The sequence below is a fragment of the Tyto alba genome, unplaced genomic scaffold (genome assembly GCF_018691265.1).
Source record: "Tyto alba isolate M040663 unplaced genomic scaffold, T.alba_DEE_v4.0 Super-Scaffold_9, whole genome shotgun sequence".
Lineage (NCBI taxonomy): Eukaryota > Metazoa > Chordata > Aves > Strigiformes > Tytonidae > Tyto > Tyto alba.
Window position 1 is genome coordinate 25,829,504 of NW_024881330.1, and position 17,139 is coordinate 25,846,642.

The 17,139-nt window shown below is 41.3% G+C and overlaps 1 protein-coding gene across 4 annotated transcripts in view; it reads right to left on the reverse strand.

The window, feature by feature from the left end:
• Positions 1–1,784: 1,784 nt before the first annotated feature.
• The window catches only part of LOC104356877 (neural-cadherin-like), a 61,855-nt gene continuing 46,500 nt past the window's right edge, over positions 1,785–17,139 (reverse strand). For 3 of the 4 annotated variants that reach the window (XM_042786208.1, XM_042786207.1, XM_042786210.1), the window contains 12 exons: positions 16,087–16,364; positions 14,235–14,449; positions 13,817–13,944; positions 12,847–12,971; positions 12,524–12,656; positions 12,261–12,441; positions 9,171–9,337; positions 7,161–7,425; positions 6,191–6,371; positions 4,569–4,822; positions 3,501–3,655; positions 1,785–3,092 (listed from right to left, as the gene is read on the reverse strand). In XM_042786208.1, coding sequence (XP_042642142.1) covers positions 2,691–3,092; positions 3,501–3,655; positions 4,569–4,822; positions 6,191–6,371; positions 7,161–7,425; positions 9,171–9,337; positions 12,261–12,441; positions 12,524–12,656; positions 12,847–12,971; positions 13,817–13,944; positions 14,235–14,449; positions 16,087–16,364 — 2,484 coding nt within the window. In that variant the 3' untranslated portion in view covers positions 1,785–2,690. Of the gene's footprint in view, positions 3,093–3,500; positions 3,656–3,884; positions 3,943–4,568; positions 4,823–6,190; positions 6,372–7,160; positions 7,426–9,170; positions 9,338–12,260; positions 12,442–12,523; positions 12,657–12,846; positions 12,972–13,816; positions 13,945–14,234; positions 14,450–16,086; positions 16,365–17,139 lie in introns of those variants that run through there. The other variant, XM_042786209.1, reaches the window with a different exon arrangement.

Genomic DNA, 17,139 nt, shown 5'->3' on the forward strand with positions numbered 1-17,139 from the left:
AATTAAGACCTTGATCCCTGAGGAAGGGCAGAATCAAAGGAAGTGACAGAAGCAGCTAGTTCCTTCTTCCACTGTTAGGAAGACGTCCACATTTCCATTGCCCATGTCTGTCTATGCCACTCTAAGCTGCAACTAACCAGGAGCTGGTTCTCAAGCTTTTCAGAGGTCCCTGTTCCTAGGATGTCAATGCCCGAGGTGCAAGCAGGATGACTAGCAGGAGCTTTTAACTATTTCAGTCATCTGGCTGATTTTCATAACTATTTTACCAAGAAAAGAGTTCACAAAGGCTGCACAGCAAGTTTTCAATGTAGATATACAATGCAAGTCTTTTGCCCCGGTCATCGCTGTAAGCAAACAGGCTGTTTTTCCTTTCCTACTCATATACTCAACAGTTACAACTTCTGCAGCAAGCAAAACAGGGGATACTGCATCAAACCTGTGCCCGGTGTGTCCCTGCCTCAGTCCATTCAACTATGTAGCTGGACAGCCATAAACATTCTGCATTTTGCTATAAGTGACCCAAGGAGGCAGAAGAACTTCCCTCTTTCTCATCTTCCATGAGGACAGAAGGCCATTACATGTCCTGACTACAACGCAATTTGTTATCTTCTGTTGTGCATGTTACTTGCTCTTTTCAGTTACTTGAGGCAAAAAAAATAACTACTGCTTCAACTTTCCTGAGTTGTTTAATGCATCCATATGCAAAATGTTCAGTTTCCAAACATGAATTACAAAATAATCCTCTGGGAGATCATAGTTGGCTTGTTAGCATTATTTGTAGCACCTTGTTCAAATTAGTCTCTTTTGGAAGAGACAGTTTACCAATTATTATGCAAAGCTTTATTTGATACCGAGTTCAGAAGAGGCAACTCAATAAAAAGCAATAAAAATGTATATGCACTTCATGAAAATGTTCTAAGAGTTCAAGACTTTGAACAGTTGCCTTACTGAAGTTCTGGGGTTCAGCAGTTTTCATTTGCAACAGCAACATACGTAATATCCCCAGATGTAAGAGATTTTGTATTTTATTGCCACGCCATGCATCTTCAGAAAAGATGAAAAATTTACATTAAGCAAGATGTGGCTATATGTTAATATAGCTTCCATATTTACTTTTTATTACTTTGTAAGAACAATCGATACCCAGCCATGTGAGACTTTGACATGAAGGAGTGGCTCTTTGCTCCAAATCACACTAATAAATATTGCTATTTTAGTATCATTTATATAAATAATTTTATGGAATGAATGCAGATTGTTTTCTTCAGTTCACATGGTGTTTTTGTTCAATCAATTTTCAGTGTAAATGATACTTTTTCTAATAGTATCAAAATCTTCCTTCTAGGTACAAAACTAATTTATATTTGCATTTTTTATGCCAAGTAAAATGATGACTAGTGATGAAAGATCTTATTTTAAAACAGTATTTATAAATCAAAGGAAGTGTCAAGACTTCAATAAAAAACACAGCTCGAGTCTCATGTTGTACTGGTAATTAAAAAAAAATAATTAGAAAACAGTTTAAAAAATCCTTAACACGTCAGAGCTTTCAAGCACCCTGTAAGCACTCATTAACATTCACACACCACCCCATCCATTGGGAGCTGCCCCTGTTTCAGAGGTAAGAGAGAAAGGGAAAGAACAAGGTGATTTACCCATGGTCACAGAGGTGAGTGTTCAAGTCAATTTTAGATTTCAGAAGCTCCTGACTCCCTTTCCATGCTCAAACCACAGTCCTTTTTTTGGAGAGTGAGAGTAGGAAAAGGGGAACAGGGTATGTTTCACATGTTTTCTTTTTTGAGGATCCCAGTTTTTACAGTGCCTGTCCTGACTGAAAGAGTTCCGTTCTAACTTTTGCCTGGATGCCTTTCTAGCTTCTCTTCACACCTGCTACCGGCTCTTCTGTTTTCCAGCTGCAGACTTTGAAGAAAGGTTCTATGTGAAAAGCAAAGTTGGAGATAAAACCTTACTGAACAGAAACTTTCCCCAGGTCTTACAACCACTTTTAAGAGTGTAAAGTTGTCACACCAGCAAAGTGCTATTCACAGTTAAAATCTTTCCACTCTCTTCCCCTCTTTACAGGTAAGTAGAAAAAGGCTCAGACAGAAAAAGTCTCACACAGTTGGTCAGCCTGTAATAGTGAGTGAAGTGGTATGTGTGATGTCAAGGGAGATTACAGTTTAGGACAGTAAGACAAAAGCTGACAAGAAAACCAGAAATTTAAAATGTTTTATATTTAACATTTGTAATAATTATGTCACAGTCTAAAATAAATGCAATTAAAAAAAAAAATGTCCTACCCATTGTTACCCACCTGATAGGATTCATATTAATACTAGGGAGAAATAATTCAAGTTCTTGCATCCAGGATCATTCTAGTAAGTCACTGTAGTCTACACAAATAAAAAAGGATATCATAATGCTATTCTACACAAATCCTACATTCCAAAGGTTTCAAGAAAATTCATGCTTTAAAAGTCTTTGCACTTCTACCATTAAATAGCTGTTTGTACAGTGCATATAAAAAGTCTATTCAGATTATCACTCCTGGGAAAAGTGAGTATATCATACTACTGTAACTAAAAACTTGCATCAGGTAAGTTACTTGATGTACCTTATATATGAAAAGGGGCATTTTTAAAAGCAGTGTCCATACATCATGGCAATGGGGCAAGTTCCTTTAACTCTGGTTACAAATGTTCATTTGAGACCTCGTAGAGTTCTTTAAGCTTGTCAAACTTTGACCCCAACTCTTGGATGCAGTCATAATTTAGATCTTCATCACCACTAATGGAGTCTAAGGAACTAAGGCTCCCTGCTAGAGAGCATTGCCCTTCTAAGCAATAAAAATGAATAGTGTCAGCTGGAAGATTCTGTAGATCGTTGTCTGCATCCCAGATGATTTGAGAAACATATTCCTTGAAGTCTGGAATGCTGGTAACAGCTGATGTTGATTGTTTCGGATGTGCATGTTTTGGGAGTGAGTCTCTTTTTGGGCCAGTGGGTGTCCTGGAGTGTGGAGCAGCTGCTCTCAAGGAGAAGTGGGGAACGGTATGGAGAGGTTTCTTCAGTTCATCTATATTGTAAGCATTCTGGAAAAAAAAAGTGCAAATATCAGAGAGAAACAACACAAAAAGAAACAGGTTCTAAAAAAGGTTTTAAAATTCAATGCAACACAAAACTGGATTCTGTGAGTTTTCTACAAGCTGAAGAGAGGCCCTAGTTCAGAGGATAGCAAATCCCTTTGTGTAACGAGTCTTAAGCTAAAGCAAGAATGCTGTATCCCGAGCTGCCTCCTCAAAGGCAGCCACATATGACCAGCATTGTGAAAGGCACAGATTGGGCTGAAATAGAAGCTTCCTACTCATGAGTACTTCAGGTTAAAAAAAAAAAAAAAAAAGCAGCCAATTGGATAAGGACACTAAGTTAAATAAAAAGTCTGGGAAATGAAGGTGAGGAGAGGTTAGATTTGCAAAGACCGGACTGAAGCTGCACCATACCTGGTCACGTTCTCCACCTCCTTCTTCATTGTAATTGAAGACATTTTCTCTAACATTCTCCCAGCTTTCATGCTCTTCAGGAATGTGGTAAATTCCTCCTTTCCGAAACCCTGAACTTCCCCACTGACTCCACACCGTATAGGAGACCAAGAGTGCTGGAAGAAATAAGGATACATATATGTTATATGATGTGACAAAGTATGATGCGTGATAAACAAGTAGCTATATGACTCCTGAGATATTAAATCAACTCTTAATTTGACAAGCAAATTTCCAGGTAAGAAATGTGTAATTGTTAATATACAAACAACTTATATTCAGGAATGTAAAGAATCATCTATCTATATTACATCATAAACTTCATTAAAAGGGTATTTTACTTACCTAAAGGAATCCATTTAAATAGAAGGCATTTTGGCCAATCTCTGGCCTTTCACCAATCCTGAGTAAATAAGATACCCAAAGTAAGTAAAACACTGTTTTAATGAAGGTTACAAGTGTAATATAATCATGGAGTCTTTACTATTCTGAGATGTGGATGCAGTTTATAAATATGAAAACAGTTTTATGGCGTTACTAACTTTTCAGCCAAAGTGCACCTGAAACCAGACACACTGCGAACATCTCTTTCTGCCCCCCACTCTTAATGAGGCTTGCCTTGTTAAGATCACAAACTTTCTAGAGGAAGATCTCTTCCTTCCTAATATGTGAATAGCAGGTACTAGCCATAGGTTCTACCTATTATAAATGTAAGGGCTCAGGGCAGGTGGGAGTTTCAGAGGAATGTGGCTTCACACAGATTTGCACACACATATGCAAAGCTCTTACTTAAGGAGGATTGAAAATAAGTGATTCTAAAAGAAGTCTTAAATTTGATTGAACTGACTTAGAAGCAAGTAAACTGTAACTGTGTGCTGATGCCTGTCTCTTAGCCTCAGATGAACTCCCAACTGGTGATCTCCAGAAAAAGTGAAACACTGATCACAATAACTAAGGGTAAAGCAGACTTAATTCAATGGAGCAAGGTACAAGAATACAAAGAAAGAAAAAAGGTACTTGCTTTCCTACCTAGGAAGACAAGGAGGCACATGCTGATTGCCAGAATAGAGCCAGAGCTGAGTCCAATGGGTCTTCCAGCCTTCACCTGGCTAATCTCACACCATCTCCCCTTGTAACCTTCAGGGCAGTGGCAGATAGTCTTGTTTTGGGATTGAGCCACACAGGTACCACCATTCCTACAGGTCCAGTGTCCACAAGGTGATGAGGTACAGTGTCTGAGCCCTGTAAGGCTGTCAGTCACTTCTACCTTCCCAGCTGGACACCTGAACAACAAAAGCAGAAGATACCATTTGGGCGAGCAAACCACCAGGAGTTGTATGTCATTTTGTGCAAAGTTAGTTAGTGTTTCTTTAAAGCCAATAATTAAAGTCTTCTCAAACAAACCACAAATCCACACTGAGTATGAAATACATGTCAAGTCTAACATAGTGAGCTAGTAGGATTATGAAAACATGTACACATGTTCTTCTTTCCCTATTCAAAAGATACACAGAACTTCACTCTTTTCTTAAGAAAGGGATTCATCAGCTTCTGAAGAGACTAACCCTTTTTCTACAGACGTGTTCAAACCCCCTCGAAGGAAATAGCTGAGATCAATGGGAAAAGGGCTAGAAAGCACTTAGGATAAGCTCTGTAATGTTCATTTGGACCTTTGGGACAGATGTCATTGACCTCCTCAGAATAACCCGTCTTGTCTTTCAGGACTGCAGAGAAAGTGATTTCTTCTGCTATGTAATTGGAGAGGCCATGGAAGAATACTGTGAGGGCACAGACCTGCTTTCTGCAATCCAAAGAAGAAATGCTAGTGAATAAATGGAGGAGTCTGCATATAGTTCTTTCACAAGCACACTGAAGAAAGGAGCGTCCCAAGGCACACTTAAGACCATCTCACAGCCTCTTTCAGCAATGAATCACCAGGCCTCAGAAGTACCAAATTTTGGCTGAATTGAAGGAATTAAAGTGGCTTCTTCTCTCAGACCTGTATGTATATATGTTTGGTTTTTTTAACAGAAATGCCTGTATTTTGATTTTCATGTTTTAGTATATATTTTGAAATTTTTCTTTAAAGAGTGGATCTTCTTCAAGGAACTAACTGTGTAAGATACCAGCTGGTGGGCTTTTGTTCTGACCCTGGACAGCCAATTTTAGAATCCAGTTTTGTGACAGTCTAATTTGTAAAGTATCATTGTTTCATACAAATTATGATTAGTTTCAACTTATTTACAGAAAGTATATACAGATATATATTGCATGTGCAATATATATTTTATACATATATATACACAATATATATGTGCTATATGAGAATATAAATATTTTCACACAGAGAAGGAGAGACCAAAGCTTTTGCAATCCACTTTTTATCAAAGAGCATTTCACTTCCTCACTGGCCTGTGATCTTCTCACCATGCAAAAAATGGTGGAATAAATAGGTTCCATATCAGATTTGTAGGAAAAGGCAAGTCTGGTCCATGATGGGAGATGAGATTGAAAGAAGGATTTGTCCTGGGGATGCCACTTTCTGGCCAACAGCAGCAAGGAGTTTCAATATTAGAACCAAGTTGCCTGAACTAAGGTGAAAAGAAAGAGCTTCCCAACCACCCCTAGATGAAAACAAAAGTTTAATGTACCGGCATTCATATTTTCTCCACAGGTCTACACAAAGGAAAGGGCTGTAGCAGGGGTGGCTGCTGCAGGCACTGGAATGGCATCCCATTGTGACACCTTGCCGCCTCAGAATTAAGCCAAACTCTGTGCTTTTGCCTTCCACGAGAAGTGGCTGACCATTCAGCCGGACATCACGCATACAACCTGCATCAAAGCAGGGGAGTAGACAGAGAAATACATTGAGTTAGCAACTTCCCCACCTCAAGCCTTGTCCCCAGCACGTGTGCAGGACACCTTAGAGCATTGTAGAAAACCTAAACATTTTAAAAAAAGATCCTTATCCTGGTTATCAGTTCCATTTTAGAAGAGCTACAAGACATGTGCCTAAGTGCTCTGGCCGATCTACAGTTTGACAATACTTCTCCAGGACAGCTTGGTTGTACCAATGCAACTGTTTAGCAGAACTGTGCTATGAACCAGAACAGCTCCAATAAATTAATCTAGATTTAAAATATAATCTTAAAAGTGGAGCTGAATGAGAAGCAACAGAATGGAAAAAGCTGTCTTCTTGTTAGCCACAATCTCAAAATCCCAGTACTCCACTCCAGGAAATGGAGACAGCACCATGCCTTGCAAATCCTTCTCCTCCTACCAGGAGGTGTTGTGTCTGTTTCTTAAACCCTTCTGAGGCAAAAAGGGAGTGAAGATTGCAGCATGAGTTTCCTGCCTGGGGCCTTTAGCATGGGAAATAAAAATCTGAAGTGCTATTTTTTGATATCTACAGGAAATGTCACATCTTTACTAGGATCAGACAAAATGGCAAATAGAGAGTTGGAACATTGGCTCTGAATTCCCTAGTAGAGGAGGTGGGATTTCATGGGCATAGTAGTCTCCATGGGAATTCTTATCCAGGTTTTAGACTCTCCAGTAGACTCAAAGATGCCACTTTTAGGCTTTAATTCCCTCTTTTTAGAAATCCATCATATCACTTACCTTGGAAATCACTCTCTGAATGATTGGGAAGGTGGTTTCCTAACACGATGCTTGCCCAATCCATTTCAAACCATCTGTTTGTACCCAAGACAGAGGTTACTTCTTGATCCCCTCCACCACCGTTAACACGTAGGGTAAATTCATTGTTGTAGCGCTCCATGGTCAGAAGAACCCACTGGCCATTGTTTATATGTTGTGTCTTCATTGTCAGAGAGTGATTTTTGTCCCCCAAACTGAAGTTAACGCTAAAGAAACCTTCAACCATCTAGAGGAAGATGATAAAGACCTTTAATAACAGAAATGCACTTCTAAATGTTATTACACAGTCCTGCCTCAAGAAATGGACCTGAATGTTTAAAATGAAAATGGCACTCTTGTTTCTAAGTGCTTTTCTCCTGGATGAAAATTAACACAAGAAAACTGCAGGTCCGGGAATTATCAACTTTTTTATTTACAGGCTGCTCTTCTAACTCACATGAGCCTTTTTATCAGTCTTCTCCCTACTGGTATCTACCTCTAGGTCTTCCCAGCGGACCCTTCTGTTACAATTAGAATAATTAGCCTCTGTCTAGCTAATATAATCCTGACATTTTTTTCAACAGCAACAAAAATATAGAGGCAGGTTTTACAGCCAGAGACAGGTAGAAGCAAAGGGAGAAGGCAAACTGGATAAAACAATCTTCCCCATTCATGTGTATCACATGCACTCACCTATACATTTTGCAGGCAGTGAAACAACTAGAATCTATGCTCTGAAAGGCTAATACTGAGAAGGACGACACAAATGAGAGTAGATACCCTCATATGAAAGATTCTTTCTCTTTATTACATTACAGAATATATATCCTTAATTAGAAACTACATCTTTTTCTGTTACTAGGGTACTCCATGAAAACTCAAGAGCACTGTGTCCTGGGTTGAGTGAGTGGTGGAGTTTTTTGGTGGCAGGGGAGGGGGCTATCAGGGCGGCCCCTGTGAGAAGCTTCTCGAAGCTCCCCCAGCTCCACGTCAGCTCCACTTCTGTTTGGGAAATTGAGCCAATCGGCTGCGCCTCTGCGATAACCTATTTAAGAAGGGACGTGGTGACAAGCAGTGGGACTTGTGAGGAGGAGTTGCTGCAGCTGCATGAACACCAAGGTCAGTGGAGGAACGGAGGAAGAAAGGAGGGGGGAGGTGTGCCAGAGCAGAGACCCCCCTGTATCCTGTGGTGAGACGGCAGGGCGGCCCCCCCTGCCACCCATGAAGAACTACGGTGGAGCAGACACTGATTTACGGCCTGTTGTTCCTGCTCAGATGATCAAGGTTCTGTGCCTGAAGAAGGCCGGGGTCTCATGGGAATAGGTAGCCCCGCTGCTGTAATTCAGCGCTGGGAGGATTGCAGCATGCGGGGGAGTCCCACGCTGGAGCAGCTCGGGAAGGGCTGCAGCCGTGGGAGGGAATCCAGTCGGAGGAAGTTAGTGACCCATGACGGAGCAGTGTGGGGAACACTGCGGCCCATGGGAGGAATTCATGTCAGAGAAAGTTTGTGGAGGACTGTCTCCTGTGAGAGGGGGACCACGATGGAGCAGGAGGAACAAGTTCTGGACACTCCCCTCACCGAAGATGAAGGAAGTGGCAGCACTGACTGCACCCCCCATTCCCTGCCCCTGCGCCACTCGGGGAGGAGGTAGAGATATTGGGAGCAGAGCTGGGCCCGGGAAGAAGGGAGGGGTGGGGGGAAGGTGTTCTCAAGATGTGGCAATGCTTCTCACTGTCCTACTCTGTTATGTGTTGTTAGTGTCTGCAATAAATGTATGGGTTTTTTTTCCTTCCCCTAACGAGTCTGCCTTTTGCTCGTGATCATAAAGGGGAATTTTTCCCCATCCCAGTCCTATCTCGAACCCCAAGCCTGGCTCTCTGTCCCTTCTCATTGCCGGAGGGGAAGGGAGAGAGAGCTGCTGCGTTGTGGTTGGCTGCCAACCAGGCCTAAACCATGACACACTGAAATAGAATGGCTTTTGGACTGCTCACCTCTAGTCGGATGTATCCGTTCCCATCTGCAGAGGCCAAGCTGAGAAGGGTGCTGTGAGAGATACGGGTGCGCACCATCAGCTGGATCCGAGTGCTGTGAGTGCTGAGGATGCTTTTCGGCTCATAATGGATCCAACTGTCCCTTCCAAAAGCCCATTCTGGAAGAACTAAGCACAACGCACATAAAAACAAAGTGAAAAGCTCAGAAATTACTGATCCCTCAGATTTCTACTGCTTGAGAATTAACCAGTTCTGAATGTCAGAGTTATAGTTCTTAAGAAACTGTGGCAATGTAATGAACCCTCATGGAAAGTACCTCCCTCTCACTGCCAAGATAATTAAGAGAAAAAGATCGAATCAAGGATACAGAATTTAGGCAGGAAATGAATAATTAGATACTGTCTCTAACATTCTGCCTATTGCAAGATACATGTTCTACCCAAACACTTCTATACTGAGCCAAATAATGGGTTTTTTTTTAAGATCTGAAACATATCTTTCAGCAAAGTAGTTGGTATTGATCTGAAGACACCACCAACAAAAGCCAATCTAATGCTTCTTTCAGTAGTTTAGTCCTGTGGTTAATAACCATCACTGTTAGAAAATAGGCACTTTACTTCTTGCACTTGGTGCAAGAGAAAGCCTCAGGGCAGGCAGAGTCAAGAGTCATGTGTTGTTTTGTTGTTTTTTTTTTTTTTTTTATTACAGAGATTAAGTCAGTGTTTATTATTTTAACCAGGGAAAATGCACTGAAATTAATTATTTCCCCATCATCCTGGGGAATTCATCTGAGAGTCATTCAGCAGAGTTTGATAAAGTTGCACTGTACACTTCTGTGGAAACCAAAAACCAATAAACCACCCAGACCCTGGTGCTCTTACGCAGCAGACACCCATTTCAGTCTCACTACCTGACAGCAAACCTAGATCTGCTTGTTCTGGGCACAGTTTAGCTGAAAAAAAGTTTATTCTTACAAAATAAAGACATAGTCCAAATTAGTTACTAGACAGGAAGAACCAACAGCTCAAGAATCAAGAAGGAAGAATCAACAGGAAGAGTCATCAGTTGGGTCGCCAACATCTAATCTGAGGTCAGTGTCATGCAAGTAAACATCCAAAGTGTCCAGCTCATCCTGGGGCATTTAGTCTAGTTCCCAGGACATGGAATATCAAATGATCAAGAGATATAATTTCTGTACTCTCTTTTTCTCTCACTGTTTCACTTTTTCTTTCTTTAAGTGTGTTTTCTTTTCTCCTCTAGGTTATTTCCCTCATATTACTCTTCCTAACCCACTGTTCTCCCTTCTTCACTGTCTCTGCAACTACAGTCTCTAGCTGATGAGCAGAGATGAGTTTTCTTGAGGCACCACAGTGACTCCTGTCCCTGGCTGTCTGATCCTTGCTGCAAGCATGGCTCAGCCATTCATAAAGCACCAGCTGAATACCAGCATTTTGCAGCCCAATATATTAGAAGCTGGAACCAATCAAAGTTTTCCTATTACATCACGATATGACTTATGGATTTTGAATAATTATTTTCTGAGCACTTGGTTTGTCCCACAGTGGTGAGGGGTAGCAGCCAATACAGCAGTTGGGCTTGTGAACCATCATCCCAAGTTAATGTAAAAAAGAGTAAGATTTAAATCTAGGCAGATGTTTATAAACCAGTATCATCTGTCTGCAAAACACAAATAGAAATAACTGAACTATATTAACCATTTCCATGAGCATTATAAACACTTTGAACAGTGAAAGCTCCAGGCCTAGAGCATGCCAGTTATGATTTCCATCCTCACCCCGTTGGACAGACGGAACTTCCGCTGAGTAATTTACCATCTCACCTTTTAAGTCTTGTGTAGCAGATGAAGAAAGGAAGAGAGGGTCTGGCTGTCTGCACAGGGTATTATTGTTCCGTATACAAGAAGGAAAAGTAGGTGCATTGAGCGGGAAGGGTATGTGTAATACACCACTGGCTCTATCTATTAATCACAAGACCTATGTTCAACACTAGCTTGCATGTTCTCCTTTCCAGCTGCTCACTGCTGCTTATCCTCACCTGTAGCTCATTCAAACTGCAGGACTGAGGGGGATATTTCTCTTCCAATGCTACATAAAGTCCCCAAAGTTATGGGGCACTGGTGCTCATTATAAACTGTTATGATCAACCCCACTGTTTGTACCTTGTGTCTAGAGGGAGAATGCAGACACGGCAGGTAAAGTCCCAATAAACACCTATAACTCACTTCTGTTTTCTGCTTCAGAGCAACAGCTGCTGAAGGTATTAAGATAGGGAGGACAGAGCCAACTTCAAGTGTGTGTCCCCTGCACCCTGAACATGGCTATGGGCTACTAGGAGTTAAATAATTTATTTCCTAAATTTTTGAATTGTGCTAAAATTTTGCACTTTCTTACAATGTCTCAGAGGTCTTCATTATCCACTCTTGCACACTTTTGTTCTCTGATACATATTTCATGCTGAATTTGTACAGGATAACACATTTGCTGGAGCTGGCTGCATATTATGTCCCCACATGCACCCACTACTGTGGTCTAGGGGCATTGCACAACCTTCAATTCATTCCAGTGACAGACACAAATGCAATTATCCCCATTTTATAGATGGAAAACTGGGTGTGAGGATAACTTCAGGGTTGTGCCCCAGGTTTCACAAAAAGAACATACCAAGATGGCAACCTCATCACTCTTATAACCGCTGCAAGATGACAAATAGTACCATGTTCATTAAACTACATTTTGTGATCAGTATGATCAGAGGAAAAGGCACAATGTAAAATGTTTCATCTTTTACCACTGAGCAATAAGATGCTGTGATAAAAAAGACAAAACTACCCATCTGACCACTTACTTCCCCTGCAAAGTAAAGCAAGTCTCAACAAGACACTCACCTGTAATTTTATCTTTATTCAACAAGAATTAGAAGGATCTTTGCATTGCTGCAGATCTAAATCATTCCCAGAGTACAGCATGGTCTTATGCTACTCAGTTCAAAGTTGTGGCAAATTTAGAGCAGTATGTTTGATGCTGTTCCCACAGCTCCTCACCCTGAATTTCTCCCTAGAACTTGCAGTACCTTTTTCACATGCTGGTCCAGCATATCCTGGGGAACAGTCACAGCTAAAGAAATCCCAACCACCAACACACTTGCCATGGGTGCCACAGGAGGCCATCCCACCGCTCTGACACATTTCATCCATAAGAACACAGCCGGGAGCACTGTTCAGGGATTCTGCAGGGTGCTCTAAATCATAGACCTGGGAAAGGACAAAGAGAAGCATCACATCAAGTAACTACAGTTAACAGCAGTAAACGCAAGACTGGTGTTAGTAGCCCCACCTTACTATCGACAACGACATTGCGTATGCAGCCAACAAACCCTCTGAAGTGCCTTTGTGAATCATGGTCAGGCAAAATCTTCTTAACTCCACCCAGCTGCAGTGGCTGATGGCCACTGAAGAGCTCACCTATGCTGAAGGGAAAGGATGGAAACAAAGAGTCAGTGGCATGCAAAATACAGCAACTTGACTGGATTTTTTCCTCCCTTTTTCCTTAGATCTTTTGAGTAATTATGTTTCCAGTTCTTGTTGTTGTTTTTTGGTTTTTTTTTTATTTTTTTTATTTTTTTTTTTTATTTTTTTTATTTTTATTTTTTTTTTTACCTTTGAGATCCCACAGTCTCTTCAGAGGCTTCACAAGCAGACAGATCCACTTGGGAGATCTTGGTGACACTGTCCTTGTCTCTAGCTGAGACATTTACGCAGTGGTCAAGAATCAGCTTCACTTTCTAGAGAAAGGCATTATTTAAAACAATTGCACCAAGAGACATGCATACATTTTAATTACATATTTTCTTTCACTTAGCAGAAGGGGGAATAGTAACTAGTAATTACAGCGCAGGAAACTTTATTAAAATGATGAAACATTTCCACATCTGGAAGGTTATTTCACATCGCATATACCTAAGAAGCCACACAAAAGAAAGATCTGACTCTACCTTGACCACGCCAAGTCACTGACACAGTAGAGGGAAGATGGGATTTTCTGAGTTTTCTGACAAATCAGAACCCAGAGAGACAATCTAGCAGAGGAGACAGTCTGCCAGGCTCCCCATCCCAGATCCTGACATGCCTCCCCAGCCTGTCTTGTGAAGGAGAGGAAGGGTGAGCCTAGCAGATGCCTCCACCAGTGTTATATCAGCAAGATGTTCACAAAAACAAGACGTTCCCTTATACAAAAGCATATCCATCTCCTTTGTGCTGCATGTCTAAAGGCACTTGGTGGGGCAGAGTTTCCTGCTCAGAGAAATTAAGGATATTTCACCCATCAGTCCAGGAAGCATTTAGCCTCTGGATTATCACAACTCTGTGGTCAAAGTGATAGATATGATCATTAAACAAAAAAATTCGCAAGGCCCATCTCAAAATTGAATCTGACTTCTCCAAGCCTTGTTCTGCTTCACAGCCTTAAGACTAAGAGGATGTCTGAGCTGACAAACTTCAATCCCTGCTGTTGCAGAGATGATGAAAGACTGATTGATGAAAGAGCTCTACAGAAGGGAGGAAGGATTAGGGAGGGATAATTAGGTACATGAATTCATGCTTCCACAGGATTGTCCATATTTATACTTGCCTTTCCATCATTTATAATTTTTATATTGTGCCAGTGGCGATCTGCAACATTAACTTTTCGTGACAGCTGCAGGAAATGCTTGCCAGAGCTGTGGCTCACAGTCAGCGATGGGATGCCACCAGAGAGCTCTGCAAAGAAAAGAATTATTGGATATGCATGAAGCATGTTTCCACTCAAGCCCAGTTGAACTGGCTGCTACAGTTAGATTTTAGTTGGAGTTCTTTAGCCAGTTCAAAGAAATCCAACTTGCAACATAGGATACAAACTGGGCATGCTGGTAAATTGTTCTGCATTCTCCTTTTTCTCCAAAACTCACCTTCTGAACCATTTATAAAAAGTCCTATCGACTAGTACTTTCAACACGTAGAATCTGACCTTCACACAAACACAAAGAACAAATACTCTTTAAGTTGCTAACCTAATGCAATGAAATCTTGCCGTTCTTCAGGAGGTCCTTGTGTCACTGGTCCATAGTACAACAGAAGGCCATCAGTGACTTCAGTGATAAACTCTAAAGAGATGCGGCTCTCAAAGCAAGGTTTAAGAGGAGGGAACCAGGCATAACCGTGGCCTCTGAAGCTGTGTTTTGTCTGCTGGCAGTCTGGTCCATGGAAATTTGCAGAACATTTGCATCTATTAAAAAAATAAAAGCAAAAATCCACCATCCAAGCACAAATCTCAAAGGGCTCTTTCCACAACAGGACCGTCAACTTCAAACACAAGAGCCCATGTTGTCTCGACCATAGCATGTATTAAGCACTAGCAAAACTCCCATCATAAAATTTTCCCTACTGGTCTGTTTGTACAAACACAATATAACTTTAGTTCTAAATGATGTCTATGCCAGAATATTCTGTGAATAAACAGTGGAGCCATTGTAATATAAAAAACACATGAAAACCTCTAATCTTTTTAGCAAAAAAAATAAACAAACCCGATTTTCACTAGGGTTCGTTATCAGCTTATTTATAATGACTTGCGGTGTTGACAGGCACAGCAAAAGAATCACAGAATACCAGGTTGGAAGGGACCTCAAGGATCACCTGGTCCAACCTTTCCTGGCAAAAGGATGGGGTAGACAAGATGGCCCAGCACCCTGTCCAGCTGAATCTTAAAACTGTCCAATGTTGGGGAATCTACTGTTTCCCTGGGGAGACTATTCCAATGGCTGATTGTTCTCACTGTGAAAAAATTTCCACTCATGTCCAACTGGAACTTCTGCAGGAAGGGTGTAGGAAGGTACTGTCACCCAGAAAAAATGAGAAGAGGTGTGACAGTCATAGATCTTGACATCTTCACTCTTATTGCAAGCTACTTGCTGGTTTATTTCCTTTACAATATGAAAAATAGATGTTTGGGGTTCTTTCCTTAATACTCTGGGGATTTTGTAGAAAAGTGTATCACACCATGACAATAACAAAACCTGTGAGGGGGAAACCAAAGGAGCAACAGAAATGGGCAGGCGGACAGGGAGGGAGACCAGCTGGGCCCCTATTTCTTAGTTTCTGCTTCCCATATATTGCTAGTACCTACTGAGAGCAGAATGACAGGGCTAGGATTCAGAAAAAGGTCACTCACAAAATTACTGAAAATGGAGCAGAAGCAAAGAAACCTCAGAGTTGAGCAAATGTTAGGTGGCAGAGCCTACCAAGAGCTTCTGGGCCACAAAATGTCCCTGGTTGATTACATTTGAGCAGCAACGTCAGACTCAGATGTTAACCATGACCAGGGCTTCTGCAGCTTCAGTCCTGTCACCCCCATCAAGGGTGCTCAGAAGAGGCTGGCCAGTGGTTTCTGCTTTTCTACGTTGAGATGACCACTTTTAAGCAAACAGGCTTAAGGCTTGCCTTCTGGAAGGGGACCAGGCTCATTCTGAACTAGTATAGCCCCATCATTTTTTTCATCTTTATCCTATTTTATCTATGAGATGTCATTTTTGAAGAAAAAATGAGGCAAGAAATGTGAGGAAGAGGTTATTAAGTGATGTGATTAAAACATCTAACAGCATTAGGGTAGGCTGCACAAAATAAGAGCATTTTGAAGAGTGGATTTAATGGAACCATTGCAGCCTGCAAACTTCCCAAGGTTTTCCTGGAGACAATGATGAACCTAAGTACAGACCTTTGCAAGACCTGTGCGTGAAGTATAACAAAACTCAGATTTGCCCCAGTGAGAAGACACGCAGTGATGCCTCCTCAAGCTTCCAGTCATCCTTCTTACAAACTGAACTAGAAGCATTTTACTTGCACACCAGGCAAAGCTTTACCAACCTGTAGCCCAAATCAGTATCCACACACGTGCCACCATTGAGACAAGGGTTTGTCTGGTATGAGGAGCAGGAGAGATGAGGACTCTCCCGAGCCACGCAGCCACACAGGGCACGACTCAGCACTGTCACGGACACCAGTGAAACACTTCCAGCTGTGGCTATTGTTGGCATATGACTCTGTTCATGCTTGCTGATGCATCCGCCGCTATGAGTGCAGTTTGCAGTCACACATTCATCAATGCCAATCTGGGTGATATTTATATCCAAGATGTTTTCCAGCTGTGGAGAACAATTAGTTGCATTCATCTGACTTTTCCACAGAAAGGAAACTCACAAATGATAGCAATGAAAAGCCCAAGTCTTATTTCTTTTCAAAACTAGTTGCTCTGCCACTTCCTTCCAACATCTACCTCACTCTATCCAGCCAAACGCAGATCAACCTGGCATCTGTTCAGGCCAAAGCCTTGGTATGAGTCAGTTATAGCATGAGTAAGCACTTAGAGGACAAAAACATCATCATATTCCTTATAAGACGATTGGATAAATTTTAATCACTGATGGTTCTGATGGATTATTTACATAACATCTGAGCTGTATTTTTAATTTGGACTTCTGTCTTAAAAATACTGGGAAGGGTGGCCAGGCATTAGGCAGTGAAGAAATAGGCAAGAGTGAGTTGGTACTGTAGCACTGATTCTAAACATAACTCTGTGCACCAACAAACACATTTCCAACAGAGCGAGTCATTTGACTCTTACCAATACTTTTTTTTTTTTTTTTGCAAGAGAGGCAGGAACTTTACTAAATTGTCAATGCACATTTCCAACCTAGTTTTCCACTGGAGAGTGGTTATTTTACCACTTTGCCCCCTTAACTCAGAAAGTTGGAAATTCTGACTCATTTGTGAGTTTCAGCTACAGAACATTTCTGTGTAGAGGACTAAAAATCAAAACATTAAGACACCATGTAGAAAAGCAACAGCCAAACACATAATTTACATAGAGTTTTATGTCTTTTCAATAGGAAAAACATGTTCACATTCCTAAAAGCTCAT